At 41.8% G+C, this 23,489-nt stretch overlaps 1 protein-coding gene and 1 long non-coding RNA gene across 2 annotated transcripts in view; one reads left to right on the plus strand and one right to left on the minus strand.

The window, feature by feature from the left end:
• Window positions 1-23,489, minus strand: part of LOC144079026 (uncharacterized) — a 34,263-nt gene that overhangs the window by 4,585 nt on the left and 6,189 nt on the right. The gene's annotated exons all lie outside the window — the stretch shown is intronic.
• fgf22 (fibroblast growth factor 22) lies at window positions 56-21,648 on the plus strand. Its single transcript, XM_077607392.1, has 3 exons — window positions 56-998; window positions 18,481-18,584; window positions 20,861-21,648. The coding sequence occupies exons 1-3, from the start codon at window positions 650-652 to the stop codon at window positions 21,053-21,055; spliced, it is 648 nt and encodes a 215-aa protein (XP_077463518.1). The 5' UTR covers window positions 56-649; the 3' UTR covers window positions 21,056-21,648.

Genomic DNA, 23,489 nt, shown 5'->3' on the forward strand with positions numbered 1-23,489 from the left:
GGGATAAAATGCCGCTGCTCCCACTGAGCAGAGCAGTGCCGGGCTGACTGCACGCAGCAGAGCGTCAGGCCATCGAGCCAGCTGACACACACTCGCCGGCTGCCGCTCTCCGACACACACATACACACATGCACACATACACCGGCTCCCTCCCTCCCTCTGTAACACATACTAACACACACACACACACTCACAGTCAGTCAGTCAGTCATCAACCCATTCAACTCCCTCCCAGCCACGGGTCAGCAGCTCAGGCACCTTGTTCCTCCCCAGCCGGAACGAGCAGACCATCGCAAGGTGCACGAACACACAAACAAACACACAAGCATCATCCTTCAGGACTTTCATCTTTGGAACTGGAAGGCGGAGAGTGGACAAGTGATCAAGGAGAGTGGAACTCTCATTCAATGAAGATATGTGGAAGGAGCGGACGCATCCAGACCAGAACATGATGATGACCTCTGGAGGAACTTTGACAAGCTTGTTTCAGTAGGAAGTTCTTTTGTCACCCCGGTCAAAGATCACCATCCAGGGGGTCTGCTGTGAGTGGCTCCCCCGTCTCTTCAGGACTCGCTCACAGGGACGTCTCCCACCCATCAACATGCCTGCAGCCTGCTCATTAAGGTGCCCCCTGGGAGTGTGACCCACCATGTGCAGATGGACGCCATCCGTCGCTCACCTCCATCCGCCTGAACGTGCAGCCTTTACCAGGCGACAGCCTCCCCCCACGCACGGCGTGGCCACCTTCTGCTTGGCATGTCTGGCCTTGCTACTGGCCGCCACCGGCGCCTCCTCGGGGGCCTGCCCTCCCGGGTTAGGGCGTGAGCCCCTACAGATTCTGACAAACTGTTCGTGGACGTTGGAGAGGCACACGAGAAGTTACAATCACCTGGAGGGCGACGTGCGACTGCGGCGCCTTTACTCGGCCAACAAGTTCTTCCTGTGCATTGACAAAACGGGCAAGGTGGACGGGACGCGGCGGAAAAATTACGCCGACAGTAAGTCACTGACACAGAGTTCTTCCAAGTTGCTAAGTTACAGAAAGGGTGCCGTGTGATGTTTTATGTTTATGATTGGACTTTCCTATCTGCTATCTTTTATTGCCGGACAGAGGGATATCCTGAAGTCGTATGTCGTTGCTCGTGTTGTGTTTAGAGCAAGAGATGCGGGTTGCTAGGCTGGGCAGGTACACTCTGGTGTCGGTTTAGGATCCTCCAGGGGTGACTGGTGCTACATTGAGCATCAGTTGGCATGGAAAAGTACAACTTGGTCACCGGTGATTAACCAATGAAAATTCAGCAATTGTGAGTAGCATGTTATGTAATGAGGGGGTGTCATATTTGATGAGGATGAGAATGTCGCTGGGCGGCCCGGCGGATGAGTGGTTAGCGCGTCGGCCTCACAGTGGGGGACCTGGGTTCAAATCCAGGTCGGTCCGCCTGTGTGGAGTTTGCATGTTCTCGCCCTGGGCCTGTGTGGGTTTTCTCCGGGTACTCCGGTTTCCTGCCACATTCCGAAGACATGCATAGTAGGCTGATTGGACACTCTAAATTGCCCCTAGTATGAGAATGTATGGTTGTTTGTCTCCTTGTGCCCTGCGATTGGCTGGCCACCGATTTAGGGTGTCCCTCGCCTCTGTTCTGAAGTCAGCTGGGATAGGCTCCAGCACCCCCTGCAACCCCAGGGAGGATAAAGCGGTTCAGAAAATGAGATGAGATGAGATTGTAGCTTTGCATGCATGCTCTAAGATCAAGTGCATACTATGCAAAACATGGTGTTATGTTGAACAATTTACTAAACTTGAGTTGGCTTTTTGATTCACCCGTTTCAGTAAATCATGGCCTTTAACATCACAATCTTTGCCACTTATTTCACACTTTGGAATTCATTTCATGAACAAAATGTCTAATTTGGTAATGGGCTAAAACATGGACAGCAGTCTGGACTTAAGATGACCTCTTCTTAACCCATTTTAAGGCCAGTGACTATATCTTTTGGTAATTATAAAAATAACAAAGACCAGTTTTGGTTCATGTTGGCTACAATAATAACCTTTTCATGCATGAATTATGATTCTTTGTTTCTCATTTAACTAACAGGCTGCCATTGACAACATGAGATTCTATTTAAATATTAAAAAACTGTAATAATTTCCCTTTTTAAGTTTTTTAATCAGTAAAATAGCCATTTGCTCTATAAAAGGTAAGTCTTACATGTCAACTTTTGAATAGCTGTCAACTAACATGATAAAAAATAAATATAACGAGATACACATTAAAAGATTATCTTTTGAAATATATATTTTAATGAATAAATAAAATCCAGTTATTACAAAAAACTAATACGCACAGAATTACACTGTTATATATCCTTAATATTTTTTTTTAATCTTTTTTTTATTGTGTTTAACTTATTGGCTGCCACTCACAACAAAAGACATCCAATTCATGTAAACTGGGATTTCTGGCTGTGAATATTTGTTGTATGATACTTGATGAATGATAGATTCAGCGGAGTGGAATACCAACAATTGATAGCTATTGCTCTATTTATTTATTTTTATTTTTTTGCACAGTCCTGTATAGAAGACATTGGCACGTATAAACTCCATCTTGAGCCAGACAGTCTGTTGTAATGCAGAGTTTGCGGTTTAGAGGACACCTGAGAAGTGCAACGGCCGCACCTCATTGTGTCCATCAATGGATGTCTTTCAGACATGTGACCAGGTCAGGGGAGCTGACTCATGAGCTGACCTCGCCTCCGTGTCCGTCATTCCCTGACTGACAGGCGGGGCCCACTGCCATGCCTCCGAATGTAATATTTATGTATTTGTTAATAGCTCTTTTTTAACAGGACAGGGTGAGTCAGAGTTTTTCCACATAGCTACCGAGGTAGAGGGCAAGGAGCAGTTGTTGTGTTAAAGTCACTCACAGGCTTGTTGCCACTGTTCCAAGTTGTGACTGACATTTGCTCACCTGTCCAAAAGAAGCACCTGCAAAGGTCACAGCTTCACAAACTTGCATGAAAGTCAAGTTGAGGTGACTTACTTTGTATATTTACAGTTTTAAATTGGGAGGTTGAGTGTTTTTGTTTGCATTCAACTCGTCAGTTCATCGCTACGAGGTACTATGGGATTTCAAGACGCGGGGTCGAGGCGTGCAGAGCAGGAGTCTTGCATGATAAATTAATTTTATCAATAAGTTTAAGTATTTATTGCGAATGATTACAAAAATAAAAATGAGGTTTTTTTTTCTGTCTTTTTTTGCCAGAATGGAAATCTATTGACAAACTATTCAATAGATTATTCAAAGGCAAATGCAATGTTGTTACTTTGCATTTGTTGTTCAGTGACAGAGTGATTAGGGAGAGAAAAAATATGTATTGTTTATATTTACATTTGATTAGATTTAACAATGTTTTAAAACATTTTATAAAGCAAGGGACTATTTTGAGTAATAATAATTTAAAAAATAAGAAATATGACCCATATATTTATTCAGCTTTTGTTGCTATTGACGGTGCTAGATGTCCAATCCATTTAACTCTGAGTGATTCCAGCCCGAGTAATACTTGGAAGGACAAAAATGTTTCATTTATAAAAATAAAGAATTCTTATAAGTAGAGCGGTACTTTTTCCCCGTTTAATAGTGTAGTAAATAGTTTCCAAATGATTGCCATGTACAACAGTCATCATTCTCAAGATTCATTCATTACAATCAAGTCCTACAAACTGTGAGCATATGAATAAGAGTTAAATGCTTTAGTTGCTAATCATTTTCATAGGCATGGGTGAAATATATAAATAAATAGAAATATATATATGTATATAAAATGAATAAGAATGAAATGTTTCAAGTTGGTCTAACTTAGTGATACTGCAAAGCGGCATGGCTTCATTTGCCCCTAATTTGTCATTCAAACATCTTGCGGGCATCAAACAAAGTAGCACGGGTCTCAAGTACATAAAACGTCCCCAAATTTGTAGTCCAACTATTATAATAATAACTACCAACAATTTCCTTTGCTATAAAGAACCATTCTTTTGGAGGCCATGTCCTATCTTTTTATTCAAAGGCTCAACGTGTGATTGCATTTCCCAATACCACATGAGACTGTTTAATTCACTACAATTGGGAACTAAGGCTTTCAATCTGATTCATAAGCCTCCTGACCCAAACAATTTCTTGATACTGATACAGTAGCGCATTTGTAGATTAGAGTGGGAGGGCATACATATTTAATGACCGCAGCAGATAATCGGATACCGGATCAACTCACAACAAAGGCAGATCCTCTGCTTCTAGTCTAGAACCCGCTGCTTTGGAAATCAACTTGCTGTTTGTGCCTCTCCTTGCACCCGGTGAGGGTCTTGTCACCCTTGCATCCACCCCACTCAGTTTTTCCAGCACCCTCTCAGGAAAAACAGCTGGAATTAGTCAACAAACACTGTGCTAATTGACGACTGGAAAATATTGTATCAATCCCAGTGGAACAGTGGCATGGAACAGCTGAGGGAAGAGGCCGCTGGGAGGAAAAATGGTATCTGATGAGGGAGTGCAACGGGTAGGACTGAAAAAAGAATAAGCTAACAAAAAGAACAGTGGTTGTCTTGAATTAGAGATTTTGAGAATGAGCCTTCAGATTGAGATCGATGTACTTTTTTTTGGAAACCCCTGTCAAAACACTTGTTCAAAGAGCTTCAAGTTAAAATGTTCCCGTCTTGCCTTTGCACACGTGTACAAACATTTACAAATGCACAAAAACACTAAGTATTCTGTTTTCCTGCTTAACACCAAAGTGCGAGTAACAAACCTATCTGGTTTTTGTCAAGCACTGTACCTTAAAATGGCTGATTAAAAATTTATCACCTGTCTGTAGTGGCGTAAAATGTCAACTACAGCAGAAGGTATAGCAATATAAACTAAAAACCAAAACAACCACACCAGCTAAAGAAACAAAGTGTCACGTGAGGACGAAAGTTGCTAAATGTGTCCCCCTTGATGTGTTTTTCTTTTGACATACATATGTTAAAACACAACATGATTGAGAGGGGAAAACACACACCCAATGTTTACAAGAGTCAGGTACACATCATATCCTGTCCCAGGTCACTGACTTAATTAGACAGCTGTGAAGCCCTGCCTAGCAACGGTTTTATAATGAGTTACATTAACAAATCGTAAAGCTGAGTAGTTGTCGGAAAAGCAGTTGTAGGTATGCAACTGTCGGGCTACATAATGGTATGTTGCGCCGCATATGGCATATTATTTTTAGTCAAGAATTGGAATTACATGAAACTCATTCATTCAGAGTAATGAGGTTTGCTTAGTTTGCTGGACCAGCTTGGTTTTGAACCAATGTCTAAGAAACTCTTCCAGTCAGGGTGTTTGCTGACTTTCCCTCAACGTGTAGCATCTCTCGGGTTTTCCGAGTTCACGTTTGAGTTGGATGGCGCCCAGAGTATGAGTGCAGGGGGAGAGTAAAGTGTTGGGTGAATCTTCCATCCTGATGAAATGTGTTGTGGAAATGAGTCAAACCTCTTTGAGACGGTCATTGAGCACTTTGGCGAGGACAAGTGTGGCAGTGTGATGATACTCTTAGTGTCTATGGGTCCATTCTCTTTACTCAGGTAGTATTCGTGCGGCTCATGGTCAAAGTGGGTGCTGCAGTTTATTCCAGCTGACTTGGGGCTGAGTATACCCTTGTGTATTACGGGCCAAACATGGGGCGAATGTAAAGCGGAACTTTAGCAGGAATTGATCCAAGGCCAGGTGCACAACTACTTCATGACCAATGGCACCGAGGCAATTCTGTCAGTCATAAAAGGGAACACATTATGGAAAACAGTTTTAATTGCTTGCATACACAATGCATGTTTTGGTTTCTGGAGTCACCCTGAGTTTCTCCACACAAGATTTGGGGAAAAAATTGGAGCCAACCAACAAAAGATTCTGTTGTATCAGTGACTCTTCAACTTGTTTGGGAGTCTCGACTCCATTCTTAAACATAAATGCCTCTACGCTTGGCTTTTTCCAAAGCCGTACTTGCGATTCAGGTCATGCAAATATTTTCAAATGACACATAAATATATCCACTGTCTAGTGGCTCACTCGCCTGCCTTCGATTCATGTCTCCTGTGAATGATGGGTGACCACTCCATGGATTAGTCATCCGAGGAGATGCTAACCGTTTGGCCAATTGTTCAATGAAAATTGAAACTGCTGAGTATCCATTTTTTGGTTTTTATCTACAAGATTCGCAAAAGTGCAAAAATTCAAAATACAGTTGGGAATTGGAGTACAGCACCGGAATCTTGTTTGTTAATGATGAGGAAAAAAGGAAGCTCTGCTTAGCTGTGAGGTGAAATGAAAGACTATGGGAGTGCTGGAGTATTTCCAGTTGTTCATTAGAGATTATGCAAGATTTTCTCCAGGCTGTATCCACTAAGAGTTGATATTCTGAAGTGGGGATGTCGGATGAGGGTACCATCAATCAATCATGTCACTTATTTCGCCGGAATGGATGGTGACCTTTGCCTGTGAGAGGCAGATGATTATTGACCCTTTGCAAGCTGTTACCAATATGAGGAGTTTAAAAGAACAGGCTGTCCTGGGAACATGGCAGGACAACCGTGTCTGTGTTGCTTTAATTAGACGAGCATCCCTGCTTTCTGCCACTGGGGCGCCATATCATGAATGGAGCCTCGAAATGTAGCAATTAGTAGCTAACCATTTTTGGCAGTCTGACTCTGGCTCCTCTGTGGGATTTACTGGGTTCATCAGCAGGTTTATAGAGTCTGACTTTGGCTCCAGCACCTAAATCCTTTATCATTGCATCCTGTGGGTGTGAGGGCAACACAAAGAAGGAACAACTTCACAGTGCTGCCAACTGGACCCTTGGACTTGAAGCAATTGATTAAAACACAGATTATTTGAGAGGGTGAAAATCTGCATATAGAAATATACGGATGCTTCAGGGAAGAAATAATGTGGAAAAAGAAAAAAATTGGCATTTTGAACATTGTTTGAGAGAATAAAGGTATTTCCCGTGACTAAACTAAGCATAACAGGCCAAAGGTTTCCCCCTATTGATTTATGAGCATTTGACCCTTTTTTTCTAAAAAGCTAACATTCATCACATAATCCAAACAAAAATGAGGACTATAGAAAATTAGAATCAGGCTTTTTATGCATTGTATGCAGAGGCACATATGCATGGATGTTTCCGACGTGTCATGAAGCCTTTAACCCCTAACACAGGACTAAAACAGCCTTGCTTTATTTACTTGGCATCCTTTGAATATATACCGTAACCAACAAGTGACTAACTTAATAGCTTTAAATATGTGAGCCCAGCACTGGAGAGGAATGTAATGCACCTGTTGCCCTAAAGACAGAAATATTCCCCTCCCCAGAGTCTTGTTTGATTTGGTCCATGCAGGAAGTAATAAGAGTCAGTAGGCGTTCTTACGCTTGATCTGCAGGCTGATCTTAACTTCTCTCTTTCCTATTATTATCACAGGTGCACAAGGAAGCTCCGTAAAATTTCAGTAGACTTTAAATGCTCGCTCTTTGCTTGCCATACATATATAAACATAAATAAACCAGGACAAACACTGACTTGCTGTCAGGAAATCAAGCCATAAAAACATTGACTTTACAGGGCATAAAGTGCAATAGATGTTAAGTTGCCGAAATCACACAACACCTCAGGTAAATCAATATGACACTATTATCCCATATATCTATTCACTTATGTTCACAGTTAGAGCTAAATAAGCTTTTACTGTAGCTGTAAATAAAGATCTGAAAACATGAAAATTCAGATAATTGAAAGATGTAATAAAATTGCACTCCCGGTTGTTTTTATATACAAGCCTGCAGCTACGCTACCAGATTTGTGTAGTCTTTAAACACTGGAAAGTACACGTGTCTGTGTGTGTAATGGTGGATGTTATGGCCAGGAAATGGCCAGTGAGTGAGTCTGGTTGCAATGGACATCAACACATCAACATCGATATATTAAACAGAAAATACAAAAATACAATTAATGAGTTTATTTGACTTTGCACTTGGACTAAAAATGTCAGCAGAACCTAGAACTAATAATTTAGCCCAACAAGTTCAGATCTTGACTGAGTATTCTGATTGTGGGCACCAAACAACCAAAAATGTGCATCTCAGAAATTAAATTACTTGAGCTCCGATTCCTTGCCGGTGCATCGCTGCTTGCGGCTTGAGTTGATTTGCAAGGCGGGCCGAATCAAATGCTCCCACGTGCCGTATAAGTACTAGCTTGCCTACCACTGTTTGAGAGTGTGAGGCAGTGCGTCTCATCAAGAAGATATTGAACGGAAATGTAACATGCATGACTGGACATCCAAGAAGGATCTGTTTTTTATCTCCATTTTTTGCCAGAAAGAAACTCTTTGAAGGTGTGTACACTTGGAATGGATGCGCCTGTGTTTATACTCCTGCCATTGCAGAAGCATGAAGTTCACCTAAACTGAAAAAGATGCACGCTTCCTCTCCCAAATTACTAATTTGAACCAGACTACAATTCGTCATTTGTTCATGTACGTATGCGTGTGCATGTGTGACCGGGTGTTTCCCATTCTGGAGGGGGCTTGCTCCTCATTAAGACACACAGTTATATAGTAAGTGTTCGACTGGGATAGTCATCTTTGTCCTGATGCTTCACTCCTAATATCCTACAGATTCATGTTGCCAATTGCGCATCTCATTTGAAAGGTGACACCAACTTCCCTCAAGACCAAAGACTTCAATCAGGGTAAAAAACTACACTATAAAAACAGACAAAAAAGGTCCTATTATATTGTGATGCAAATAAATACCCCTCGAAAACTAAAACCGAGTATTCACTGAAAGAAGGGCCTTTCCCTCCCCCCAATCGCCTTCTTGCAGTTTATTTCCTGTGGCACTCGTGTACTTTTTGACCCATGACTCCCACTTCCCAGCTGTCTACCTCACTGTTGTGTCCCTGGTGGGATGGAGGTCAAGGTTGTCTGGCCAGTGGAGCAAGTGACAGTTGCGACAAGAGTCCTGATCTTGCTCCACCTCCCTGTGTGCCTGTCTCGTTTGAATAATGTAAATGTGGGCCACGCTGATTCTTGTCATACCTGTGTTCACTCACTGGAACACACCTGAACACCACACATACATTATGGTTTAAGTATTGTGGATGGAGCAGAATAAAAAAGGAAACTAATTAACATCAGTTTCATTACTGCACTGAAGTTGAGCCTGAATTGGTAGAAACATGGCATTTTATAAACCCCAATTCAACATAGAATAGACACTGTGTAATTTAGGAAATATATGATTATCAGATATAATTATAGTATATAATTTGAGGGGAGTCACTAAATGAGTTAAACTCATGTTTCATGGGACAACAATACATCAAATGCATTTAAAAATCAAGAGTTCTAAGTATTGTGGATGGAGCAGAATAAAAAAGGAAACTAATTAACATCAGTTTCATTACTGCACTGAAGTTGAGCCTGAATTGGTAGAAGCATGGCATTTTATAAGCCCCAATTCAACATAGAATAGACACTGTAGAGTCACTAAATGAGTTAAACTCATGTTTCATGGGACAACAATACATCAAATGCATTTAAAAATCAAGAGTTCTAGATTTTCCATTAATGGTGCAATAAAATACAACAATGACAGCGCTATAAATATGAACTAAAAAAGACGGCAGACACTATTCCATTGAAAATGTGACAAAGTGCTCAGTAACGAAAGCAGATTGCATCTTGACCTGCCATTTGACTTGTACAAGCCATCGAGACAGAACAAAAGGCCGCATAAAATGGACTGGGCTTTTGGCATACAGTTAAGTGATTGTAAGTGAATCTGGGAGAAGATTCTAGGAGAATCCACTGAACACCACACTCTGATTACATTACCGCATCCCAAGTCTGGGCTGGGCTACCAACGAAAAGCAGCCACAGACGTAGGAGCGGCACGCCAGCTTTCTGCAATTTCGTGGCACGGGAGGAATGACCTCAGACTAATGTGGATTCCACCATCCTGGCCGCTATTCCCAGGGAAGCAAAGTGCAGGAAACTGCAGAAGCCGCGTGAGTCACAAAGCTCTCAGCGGGCAGATCTGCTCGTAACTATCTGTGAAGCCTTTGATAGGCGGCCGCTGGCTTGTTATGGATGTAATGCATGATTTGGAGGCACTTTTCTCTGTCTGAACCCCCTCCCTGATTAAAGAAAAGGCCTCTTTAGTTGGGAAGATTGGTACCCCACAGGCGCACGCTGTTGGCCTTCGTTAACCTTTTTCACCCCCACTATCCATCACTGCAGCCCCCTTTTCCCTCAGGTTGTCTTCTAGTTTTAACCTCCCACCCCACATGCTTGTAAATTTGGAGTTTGATCATCAGTGGGGCTTCCCAGAGGTTTCCTAAAGAACTGATTGATGTTCCGTTAAGTAAAATCACATCTTCAGGGGGGTTGGTGTTGAACAGAACGGAGGGGACGGGTGTGCTAATTACCGGTTGAGGAGAAGTACGGAGCAGAAAGGTCCATGCAAAAATAACAGTTTTTCAACCTCTACATCAAGAGCCGTTTCACCTTTTAGAGGGTCACGCTAGATTGATGATGCAGTAATCTAATTATTACATCACATTATCTTACTGGCTACCAGCTTGCAACAATTCTTTGATAATAGGTTCCTCGGCAGGGTGTCTGAGCTCTATCTTGGAGACAGGGTAAGAAGCTCAGTCACCCAAGAGGGGCTCAGAGTAGGACGCTCCACCACATCAAGAGGATCTAAATGTGGTGGCTCGAGCATCTGATTAGGGTGGCCCCTGGACGCAGGTCCCTCTGGGGGGAGTTTCCGACTCAGCAGACAATGGCGAGACCATGTCTCATGTCTTGCCTGAGAACACCTCAGGAGGAGATACATGACGTTTCTGGGGAGGGAAACGTATAGGTTGCCCTTCTGAACCAGTTGCCAACAAAACAAAAACACAAAATCTTGGGTTTTCAAGTTGGTTCTAAAGGGCCGTGTTGGCCATGCAAACTCCACACAGGTGGACTGACCTGGATTTGAACCCAGGACCCCAGAGCTGTCAGGCCAACGTGCTCCCTTGGACACCCCTGCCCTAAATTATCTGTCAAAAAAATGGAAACATTGCCTAATTTGCGGCAACTATATAAGAATATTTTGAAAAACTGTAATATGCAACATTGTTGTGATTGTGGATTGAACATACCAGTTACGTCAATTAGAAGCTCGACAAGTCTCCTTGATAGAAATGTATCAGTGCTCTCACTCTTGCTGCTAAGAGTATCCTCAAACTCTACATAGAGGTGTGAAGGCCCACTGCTGTTTTTAGAATTGCACAGGGTGCCGGTTCAAATGCTCATGGGAGCCATATATGGCCCATAGGCCATAGGTTGCCCACCCATGCTCTAAATGCACCCTCAGTTATTTCAGTTCAAACACACACAGACACACACACACACAGACAACTTCAACCCCCCTAAACACACTTCCAGCCCACTCAGACCTCTCCAGATGTGGATTGCGGAGTACTGGGTCAGTCTGTCTGACTGGGGCTAAATCAGACACAATAATCTGTCCTGCGAGGGGAATAGCAAGGGGGGGTAATTGGTCACATTTGACCCACGGCCCTGTGGACTGTGGGAACGCGGGCCTTATCTACAGCGGTAATTGGCTAATGAAACACTTCCGCAGCTCCTCTACTAGATTGTCATCCACCGATTGGGATAGGGTGCGTGTGGCCAATGTGCGTGTGTGTGCGTGTGCGAGATGGTAAAGAAAATGACAGGATACGGAATTCCCTGTGGCCAGCTCTACCATTTTTATCAACACCATCAGTCTCATAATGATACATTGACAGCACACGTGTGGTTGCCATTACGGCTTACATCGCGGTCCGGATCACGGATGGCCAATGTAATTTCAATCAGAGTGATGACATATGCTAGGGATGTTTGTGCACTTGCATGTGACCTTGGCGCTTCAGAATACAGATGTAAAAACTACCTGAAATTGTTAACAAATGATACAATCTGATTAATGGCTAGGGGGGGCGAAATGGCACCAAAATTGTGTTCTTCTTGCTCCATGAGCAGAGGAAGAACAGCAAAGTGCGTGTCCAATCATTTTCTTCCAGTTGTTTACATTTTACGATTTTTTTTCAATTATTTCACAAGTTGCTTGGGGCAAGTCAGGTTAAAATTCATAAAATATCTGCAAGGCAGTAAAAAACCTTGTTTTCATATTATAACTTCAGTACCAGAACGGCCTATCTTATAAGATTAACAAAAATCGGTTAATATTCCTCTGCTTTGGTTTCTCCTGTTTGCAATATTGAAAATATTGGAAGATTTTTTTTAATAAGGTGGAATCCATAGTTACAAGAAAAGTCTTATGATTCAGTATTTTTTCACATACGTAATTAAAAGAAAAAAATTATAACAATTATATATGATGGGCGACATAAATATACTTAAAAATAAATTTTCGGATCAATTATTTAATTCAGTTTTTCTGCCTTAGTGGGGGTCTACGAAGTGCCATTCTCGTTGCTTTACAGTAGTTTTGCTGTTGTTTTTCATGCCTACATCAGAAAAAAAAAGCTCGGGCAAAGGGAGGTGTGTGTGGATGTTGGGGGCTACTATAAAGGGGAAAAAAGGCTAAAGTTACAGTGGAGAGACAATGTCTCCGAGGTCCCATCAAGTAAGCCATTCATGGATGCGGCCCTGGCAGTTTGTGAAGCCGGGCAGACCCTGCGATAGAGTGGGGCCCGGGGTGGCCTTCTCTTTTTGTCCCAAGATGACCCCTGCTCTCCTGCGTGGCCTTTGCGCCCCTCACCTGGCCCGTCCCAGCACTCTTGTAACAAGATACCTGTAATTTGCTCTAATGGCCTTTGAAAGAAGCTGGCCCGGCCTAATCCCTGGAGTCTTTCTCCCAAGCAGCCCTGTTTGAAAAGGGCTTGGGGGTGGGGTAACACAGTGGCCCGAAGAGTCCTGAAAGAGGAGTATGGGCCGATGGATTGTATGTGTGGGAGAATGTCACCTCTTGCGGCCAGCGCGGTGGCCAACAAGGGGACAAGAGTCGCCTTTCAGCAGCTCCCCACCATGTGTGGCGTTCACAGGCTCAAAAGAGCTGGGATTTGTCGAGAAGTTTGCTACTCCTCATCCTAGGTGCCTCCCTCGCATATAGGAAGAAGGATGCTTGGAACTCAAGTTTACCTCAGGGGATTCACAAAGAGTGTCTAAATATACCTGCTTGCTCATCAGTACTGTAATCTCTGTTTATCAGGTGAAGTGGCACTCTCAAAATGTAAAATTCAGGAAATGCGACCTCATTTTAACTCACATCCCGCAAGAAATGCTACTGTCTAATGCATTATTTTATAGTCTTCTCGCTCTCTCTCTCTTAACAGTTTAAAAAAAGTTTTGAAAAAACATTAACCCCGGTTATGTAACCCAGTGTTCCTCATTTGTAGGCAGGCCCAATTATTCATATTATCCTCCATATAGAGATTTACATATCAGATGTGCCATATAGTCCAAAAATACACATGTATGAAACTGTCGAGTATATTTTGGACTATATGGCACATCTGATCATTAATGTAGTGCATTTGTCATTTGTTCTTTATCTTTTAACATATTTTTTTTTTCATGTATTATACTTTTATTTAGTGTGTTGGATGAATAATACATCTTTGGCTTTAGACCTTTAACCGAAAACTATAATAGAGAGTCCAACATTATCCACAACCAGAAATCGTTTGTTATGTGCATTGGACAAAATACTTTGTACATACCGAAGGGTAAAGACAACATTGTATAAAGTCATGGCTGAATGACCGCACACAGTGTGTATTCTATGATTTCTATTGTGACAGCGTGTTTGCGTCTGCAAAAGCTCAAGTGCACAAGAAGAAAAGCGGCGAAAATGAGGGGCACAAATAATTCTGGTTCTCGTTTCCTTCCTAAATTGGGTTTAATTAAATAAAGCATAAGCCCATAAATGATGGATGGAAACGATGGCTCAACACTCCTAAAGTGGACCATCGTGAAAAAAATATATACAAGTTGACGATTGCGCACTGCAACCAAGAGATGCAATGGAAGAACTGGGACCCAATACCATCTTCGGAAACTTCCTACATATATATTTTGCTGAACAGCAAAAACATGGTGAGAACCGGATTGCAACAAAGTGTCCTTTTTTTTTTTAGATTGAGTTGTGAAAGTTAAGACAGATATTTTAGTGTAGTGGCTGTTAGCATCATGGCTTTTTCATTAAATAGGCCCCTTAACATTTGGTTTGAGTTCATTTTCAAATGAAGCGAGACCCAATTTTTCCCAACACGTTCACATTTCACGAAGAAAACTGTGGTTTGTCCAAACGGAAGTAAACTTGTGAAGTGCGAACAAGCACGCCCGTGCAGGCAGCTTTGGTTCGAGGTCATCGAGGCAAAAGTGCGAAGGATCACTGCCTTTACGGCTTGTCTCACAGCTGTGGCTAGGGAATTAATAAATCATACTGACGCCCCGTGGGTGTCAATAGGTGTGAAGCAGGTTCAGAGGCTCGCTGCGGTGGATCTTAGAATGGGGGAAGGGGGGGGGGAACTTTTCTGAGAGCGAAAGGAGTAAAGGGAAGAACGATGCAAGGCCGCATTCTGGCAGATGGGAGACAGAAAGGTAGGTATACAGTACAAAGAGAGTCTAGACCGACAGCTGCTCTACAACAAAAAGTCGGTTAAGCACACTCATTGCATTACACATGACACACACACTCGAAGTGGCACGCTTTTCCCTGTTGGGCAACATTTGCACTATTCAAAATGTTTTTACAGTAGCTTGCACTTGGTGTTATTTGTTTTATCGTGAGGTACGCCTATATTTGATCAAATGCAAAAAGAGAGGGAACCTGTTTTTTCTATGACATGATAAAACCAACGAGGAACTAAAGTATTTTCGTAAATTGTGATTGGAATCCTCAAATTTCAAAATGTAATGGTGAATTAAGCTACGTAATTCTGACCTGACTCATTATATCATTACGTTCACAGTCCTATTACTGTGTCTAATTGCAGATGGTGACAAAAGATGTTTAATGAAACTTCTAAATGATGACAGTCAAATCTAGGGTTAATGCTCAAGTTCCCATCCCATGCCACCTGTGCAGGCCTCCTCTGCGGCGCCTGTTCCGATGCTAATCTCTCAAGGTGTTTAAAGCAATACGGAGCCATGCCGCCTTTGTGTGTGCCGATACACACAGGCGGGCTGCTTCACCCACTACCAGACCCTGGGAGGGGGTCACAGCTGATCAAAGGTGCCGGTCACAGCCATTAGGCCCAGCGGCCCAGACCGACATGAAAAGCTGCTATTTTGTAAAGGAGGGCAGAAGGGAAAGAGGGGAAAAAAACCAACAGGGCCCTCTTCGTTTAAAAAGCAAGCAAACTGTGAAATAATTGAAAAGGTGTGTCAATCAAGCACAGGCGCACAGCGGGAACTCTGAGATTCCCAGGCTCGGCTCTGGTCGAGCAATGAGCCATAGAGGGCTGCTCAAGGGGGCAACCCGAGAAATTAAAGCGCCGGCGAGAGAACAAAAAGAAAAGTGGGAGGAAAAAAATGTCTGCTGCTAGTTTCTGGTATTCTTCCACATTTTGTATGCTCTATTCAAAACTTAGCTTAATAAGATCTTGTCTTTACCTCTCAGGTAAGTAACAAAGAGCCCCCTCCCCTCACCCCGCCATCCCACCCTATCTTAAAAGCAGCACCTTCATCGTGTACTCTCTTGCACCCTCCCATCTCACCCCCCTCAGCATGAGCGAGACAAAAGGGAACGGACCCCATGAGAGTTTCATTCGCTTTCCTTTCTGCCTTTTTTTTAACTTCCAAGGTCAGAAAAGGCTTGAATGATCTGACGATGGGCTAACGTCCAAAAAGGGGGGATGGAAAGAAATGAAAGAGTATTATTATTGAAAAAAAGACTTAAAAATCCCCATAGAAGGGAAAATAAATGGCAAGTCCACAGTTGACTGGACATGTATAGCGCAGGATTTGCTTGTAATGGCAGCTTGAGCTTATTGACAGTCCCAGCCAAAACATGTCAAAGGTTAAGAGATCTCCCCAATTGCAAGTGGGAAGAAAAAGCACCTTTTTTCATGAGCTCAATGGGGCCATCAGTTGATACTTGCATAGCAGAACACACTGAAGAAGGGCCCTTCACTCGCCAATGCCACTAAAGAGCAAACAGCTAATTGGACTCCAGTGTTTCTTCTTTTGATAGCATTTAAAAGACTTACATTTGTGACGTTAGCTTGTGGACTCTTGGGAAGAAAAATGTCATAAGCCGTAAACCACAACCTTGAGGGCACTTCTCTTTTACTTATACCCCTCAATCAGGTACTAAACATGTTTTTAGGGTTCTAATTACCCTTATACCGCACTTTAAAAATAAGGATTAATAGAACAATTGGAAGCGGCGCCTCCATAGGGATGGATAATAAACATAATAGTTCAATTAAATTATATTGGCTGCCACCAAAACACCACCACAAAATAAAATCTTCATAAAATCTTTAACATTTACTGCATGCACAACAAATAATAAATCATTTGGGTTTAATTTAGCTCATGGTCATGACTTAAAATTCAAATGTCAATTCAGCCAAAGTATCTTTGTTAGAATCAAATTAGGAAATTGGGCAAATTGGACATTTCTAAAGACATTCCACACATATCTGCGATCTGTTACTTACATATATAATACTTTTGACAAAAATATCGAACTTAATCAGTCCATTCTAACTACAGTATGAGATGCACCTGTATATTAAGTTCTTGACTTTTAGATCCGCGTGTTTAAAAGTTTTAAAGTTAAATGAGGAAATACGATGGCTTCCAAGTACTAACAAACTTGCTTCTGACACTCCAACTGTGTCGAGATGTCCAAGCAGCAATTACTGCTGGCAGCACTTTCAGGCACCAGTGGTTTTCATTGGCCTGGACTAATCCTCTATAAATCCTTGCAGTGCTTCAATCCCCAGCCGGGCCCTGGCTAATTGCTTACGAGTCGCTCGCACGCTCCAGGTGCCACCAGAGCACACCCGGTGTTTGTAAACACAACTCATAAAGAAAAATTAAAAGAAAAGAGGAGTCCTGCCATTAAAGTGTCAAGTGAGAGGATCAGAGGCAGCGGAGGAATGATGGGGGTACAGCTGGATGCCTACCTGGATGGACTAATGGGGCATTCCTTGGTCTGATGCAGCTGGAGCTATCAGAGACCAAAGACACTCAACAGGAACTCACTGTGTTTGTTTACTTTGTCTTTTTCTTTTCACTCTTTGTACTTGGTCTGCGGCATGATCTCACCCGGCAGATATTACGTGCTAAAAACAGGAAAGTTGAAAATTCACCGTGATGGGAGAAGCAGATTATTTCCTTGCGATATATTACTTCATACTTCTGACATTCTTTTTAGGGATTGTTGGAGTAAAATCCAGACGTTCAACTCATTATAAAAATATTATAGCTACTTAATCTTGTAATGTTACCATTTTATTCTTGTAAAATGATCACTTGTAATAATACGACCTTTTCTATTGAATAAAGTGGCTTTAGATTTCAGTCAATGTCAAGTCATTTAACATTTCCAGGTTTTAAACAGGGCTTTAAAATTATACTGAATATTATTTGCATCTGGTTTATACCAAAGTCACTCTCCCGACATTCGTAAGCCTTCCGCGTCACTTATTTTTGCGAGATACCGGAAAAACAACGCAACAATCAATTTTTCACGTGATATTGGGGCCAAGGTTCAAATCAAGGTTCAAAAAGTCTTTTACATTCACATACGAGTCAATAAATATGATGAAAATGTAATTCTGGATGCACGAAACCCTATCATTATATACACACATCCTTTTTATTTTAAATATGTAAACACAGGAAAAAACATCACACGTAGCCTCCAGACCATAATTGTGATGCAACTAATTTTTTTGTTATATTTTCCTTTTGAATTTTATTTTGCATGCAGACAAAAGCCAGATCAAGCGTGAGCCACATGGGACTCGTTTGCCAACCTGTGCCTAGAGGAAACAATTAGCCTGTAAACTTGCTCATTCTTGACATGAGCAGCGCCGCTCTTGAGGCTTTTTTAGGGGCCTGTGGTCTGTAAACAACTGTGGCTATCGTTGGGATGCAATGCCCCACCTACTATCACAAGGCTTTTAACAGCATCCCCTTAAAGAATCATCCCTGTTTCGCAATATGATCTAATTCAACAAGTGTTGTAGAAAAGCTTTGTGTCTATGTGTGCGCGCTCTCGTACTGGCCACAGAGCATCTGGCATCCCATTGATTGAGCAGCTTTTGATGAGGATCACAAAAAAGAAACGAAAAAAAAAAGCTAACTGTGACTCTTGTTCTTTTTTTTTTATTTTCCAGGTCTGATGGAAATCCGATCTGTCAGCGTGGGAGTTGTCGCCATCAAGTCTGTCAGCACCGGGCTGTACTTAGCTATGTCCAAGAAAGGCACGCTCTTCGGATCGGTGAGTTTATAACCTGCCAACCTTTACAAGAGGAGCTAAATCATTGGCGACACCCAAGGCTTGTGTCTAAATCTTTGAAAAATCTTGATTTTCGAAATGAAGCCCTTAATTATGCTTCAAAATTACACTCAACCCATCAATACACCATTCAAAAGGGGTCATACCCACAGCAAACAACAATGATATAATTCTTAATATACTTTTGGGGTGAGACTTTCTTTTCTTGAGTAGCAATGAAATTTCTAGGGAGTGTGGGCCAGTGCCACCGGCCACCTTGGATTCTTTTTTTTTCCATATTACAATACCTGTGTTAAATGAGCCCATATGCTACCTTTCAATCTTTTTCTCACATATGCTAGTTATCACAGTAGCTACGTTGATAGCCCCTAAACTTTACCATGTAGTGAAAGTGCTCTACTAAGTAGGAGCCAGACAGGTCTTAAATCTGATCAAAAGTAGATCAAAGTAGACTTAAAATGGTCTTGCATTTTATTATTCAAAATGAGGATCTTAAATCCTTACAAATGAAACTCAAGCCATAAAGACATCATTCAAGGGTCTTCAAAAGGCCACTGACTTTCCAAGAATGTTGCTCAGTTTTTTTCCTTATTCTGAAAAAATTAACAAACCTCTAATTAGTTACTTTCTGTATACCCTCCAACTACAAATGGTCTGACATTTTGTTCCTGTAGTGGATCAGGGCATCTGACAGAAAACACAATTTAAGGAAGTCAAAGAAAACAATCTTTTTTATTCAAAATCCTACACCTATTTATGCTACCCAACTTGCAAGCTAAATAAACATTAGTGCAGTAGACACAGACAGGACAGCTTTCATTTAAAAGTCAATGACTTATATTTTGTTATCAGACAGGAAAGCCTTAAATCCTGAAAAATGAAAGTTAAGCCCTGAATCCAAAATTCAAAGGTCTTAAAAAGGCTACAGACTCAATAAAGAAAATTGTTCGGTTTTGCTTGGGCAAGCTTCTCTAAAGTACTAGACAATTTGTCAGTCTGAAATCATTATTTTCGGGGGGAAGGGGAGTCCTCCATTTTGGCATGTGGCGCTTCTATATTCAAGTGGATGGTGCAAATGGCCTGTATCTGATTGATGTGTAAGTTATTGCATTTGACAAGCTCGTTTGTTTCAGCACCTACTTGTGCTAAGTAGTTTAGCAAAGAAGAAAGTCTTGAATTTAGTTCCCGAGGCCTTCAAAATGCCTTGGATGCATCTTGGCTGAACCTTGGTTTCCCTATTAACTTCACCATGAGCTCACTGTCTTCCTGTCCATCACAACTACAACAGTACAACACCTGGGCAATAATATAGCAGCTTTTCCCCCCTCACAAAATACATAGCAGACACAAGAAAGCCAAGCAGTGACAAAGAGCCACCTGGCCCCTTTAAAAGTCTTTGCGTGCCATCCCTTTTTTTCCGCAGCCCCTTTTAATGCATGCTTTTAAACATATTCCCGCATCTTTGTTTAAGATCAGACCTGAGGTGTGCGGTGTGCTGCCGCCGAAAATGAGACACGCCATCAGTCAGCGACCGAGTGATAAGGATCGCTTTAAAGCTGCTACAAAGTGAAGCGGCAATAACATCCCACCACGCTTGTAGAATTTGCGTGTTATCAACACACAGTGTCATACATGGGGGACGAGGTAGAATTTTTGACTATCTGATAAGAAGCACTAAGCACCCATGGAAGAGTGGCTATGCTTTGCTTGCATTGCCTTCACACATCGGCTCCTCTTCACGCAAACTGAAAAACGGTCAGATCGGGTCAGTCAATGTTTACTTTTAGACAACACTTAGATTTCGGCACTACAACTCACGAAAAAAGTTACATCAGGGGTTCTCAAAACTTTCTGACCTCCTTCCTGCAAAGACATTTTTCCAACCACTCCACATTATTCTATTGCTATTTTAAACATAAAGTGTACAGTAATAATGAATGCCAGAGAAATTAAGATGTTGCCCATTTTCACTTTTTCTTGTGGAAATGCACATTAAATTTAAGCAAAATTGTATTCATTCTGGAAAAAAAAGATTCCTAGAATTATATAGTTTATGTGTTAAGGGTTAAACTAACTTTATTCATGCAGTTGTTTTATCTGCAAGCATCGAATGTTGTCTCTAGAACAGTGAGGTAACCAAAATTTGTACCAGTCAGATGACAAACCATAATCATAGTAAATGTTTGTATGAAAAACAGAAAACAAACAAAAAATAATCCAGATCATAAGTTAAAAATGTCTTCTGCCATGCCTTGCAGGTCAAGTACAACCCAAACTGCAAGTTTAAGGAGCGCATCGAGGAGAACGGCTACAACACGTACGCCTCGCTGCGTTGGAAGCACGGTGGCAGGCAAATGTTTGTCTCGCTAAACGGGCGGGGAAAGCCACGACGAGGCCACAAAGCCAGGCGAAGGCACCCATCCACGCACTTCCTGCCCATGCTGCCTTCCTAGCGGCCCACCGGACAACTTCATCACCCACCCCTGCTGTCACATATATGTACATTTGATGAGATTTGTGACACGTATTTGTAGAGCTAGCTTGTGCTTTTAAATTATTTTCACCAGGTTGACATGACTGACAGTAGAGCGGCACTATCCTCAAGCATTTACAATGTGTGTGCAAGTCAACAGGATCTTCCATTGTTGAACTGAAAAGCCTGTTTCTTCTCAAACATAATACCAAGTCCCACTGCTGCTTTGGATACTAAACTATTTAGAAAACACTCACACACATACACACACACACACAAACCAACATTTAACACTGGTGGACGATTATCTGGTTTTAGATGAGCTGTATGTTGTATGCATGCAATCCTCAAGAGTTGTTACACTGTCTCCAATGTGTGCTGCCTCACGAGGTTATGTAAAGTCAACTAATCTTCTGTTTCCATATTTGCCATTGCCTGCATTACATAGTGGCTTTAGATGCACTCGTGACGTAGCAGAGGCAGTTCAGTTCATGCATATATTTTTTACACTAAATACATGGTTCTTGCTAACATTTTTCTCAACAACAAGGCTAATAAAACACTTAATATATACGAGATGGCTTGAATCCTTTATTTGCATTACTGTCAAGTTTTCGTATATTAAATTAATTTAACATTACATTATGGGTGACACCTGATTTTGTACCCATTTTATCTGGAAGTACTACATGGTTTACTATCTTTTTTTAATATGCAGTTTATGTGTACGTTGAGTATTTTGAACACGTAAAAATTAAATAAAAAATTAAAACTAAATCGCATGATTAACACGACGACTGCTGTCGAACTAAAAGGAGGGGTCACCTCTTCATTTGGAAATGATAGTATACTACATCATTATTGGATAGCCTTTTAAGCAAGCTATTCTGGTAGTAATGGTGGACCTCTGATTTCAATCAATATTTCACAGAGGGTCCTGTAAAATATAACTCTGAGGATACGAACAGCCAGTATTGAAATACAAGTTTGCGCAACAGCATCAAACAATGTCGCTGGGACAAGATTTTTAAGATATTCCTATTATTTTTATCCGAACATTTATCATGTGGTGTTTCAAACCAGATAGGTCTTGTGATTTATCTAAATGAGATATGCTGCCTTCAGATCAAATGTGTACATTTTAAAGGGATGATTTTTAGAATGAAATACCAATAAACTCATATCACATAAACTTTAGGTTCAAGGCTTGAATCCTACAATTGTGTTTGAGCATGATTTTTTTTTTAAATACCCATCACGAGCAATGGCAAATATACGCATGTTCTTATTAAAGACCCCATATTATGGTTTTACACATTCTAAACTTTTAACATATGGCATTGTCAACAAAGAAGCCCCCAAAAAATTATAATAATATATATGTAACGATTCCTATTATGACCAATTTTGTGGATAATGGAAGGTCATCAAACGTTTTTGCAATGACACAATGAGGCTCAACTTCAGTACAATTCTCACAGTCTCTGACCATAAAATGAGCACTTTAAAACAAAGTGGCTTATTTCCTGTGTACAGTAAAATACATCCAATGCACACAAGCAACTTACACTTGCATCTTTCTCTTTGATAGAAAAGAATAGTAATGATCATTAACATTACAAATTTCAAATTATACAAGATCAGGGACATTGTATTTTGGGGCTCCCACTGTATTGTGAAAGGTGACAATGGCATTTAAGCTTTTGTGCCTGCTCACTGACAGTTAAGCGTTTGTAACATCTCCATTGGTGCCCTCTGCCATAATTCCCCCCCTCCTCAGAGCCATCATCTTCATCATAATCATGACAAGAATCCCAATGCGGCGACGCTTATGATCAGCACGGGGGGACATCAAGGTCATTTAGACACAGGCGAGCGCTCCAGTGGCACAGGAGGCCACTCTGTCTTTTCAGCGAGCAGAAAGGAGAGTTGGCGATGAATGGCGGCCGTTGGGAGGGTGAATAAAGGCCAAGCTTTCAGCGTGTCTTTATGCGAGAGCGCTGCGACGGGGGACACGTCTGGTCTGGAGGGCGTCGCATCATTGCACTGTAGTTCAACCCGGCAGCAGCATGATAGCAGCATGGGGGGTCCGCTGCTACGCTTGTATTCAGCTGTTCCTCTTTACGAATTGCACTCATGTCATTCGTGTAGGACAGATAGCTGAGATTTCCAATACAGTGTCACTGCAGATCACCGTGAGTGGCAACAAATGACCGTTAGCACCACATGGCAACATGGACGGGTAGCTTGCGACTCCTTCAAACCACTCCTATCTCATCCCAACCTTCATCCCATGTTTTACACATTCACAGGAAAAAATGTCCCCTAAAAATTGATGAGCTTTAAAGGCGTTGGACTGCAAATGTTTACGAGGGAAGTGAACAAGCAGGTGCATCCTCTTATGTTACATACTG

Source organism: Stigmatopora argus, chromosome 8 (genome assembly GCF_051989625.1).
Source record: "Stigmatopora argus isolate UIUO_Sarg chromosome 8, RoL_Sarg_1.0, whole genome shotgun sequence".
Taxonomy (NCBI): Eukaryota; Metazoa; Chordata; class Actinopteri; order Syngnathiformes; family Syngnathidae; genus Stigmatopora; species Stigmatopora argus.

Bases quoted from the DNA above. Each gene is read 5' to 3' on its own strand.
- fgf22 (XM_077607392.1), top strand. From the start codon at position 650: ATGTGCAGATGGACGCCATCCGTCGCTCACCTCCATCCGCCTGAACGT. The intron at 999-18,480 runs GTAAGTCACTGA...TTTATTTTCCAG, and splicing joins GCGGAAAAATTACGCCGACA to GTCTGATGGAAATCCGATCT. The intron at 18,585-20,860 runs GTGAGTTTATAA...CATGCCTTGCAG, and splicing joins AAGGCACGCTCTTCGGATCG to GTCAAGTACAACCCAAACTG.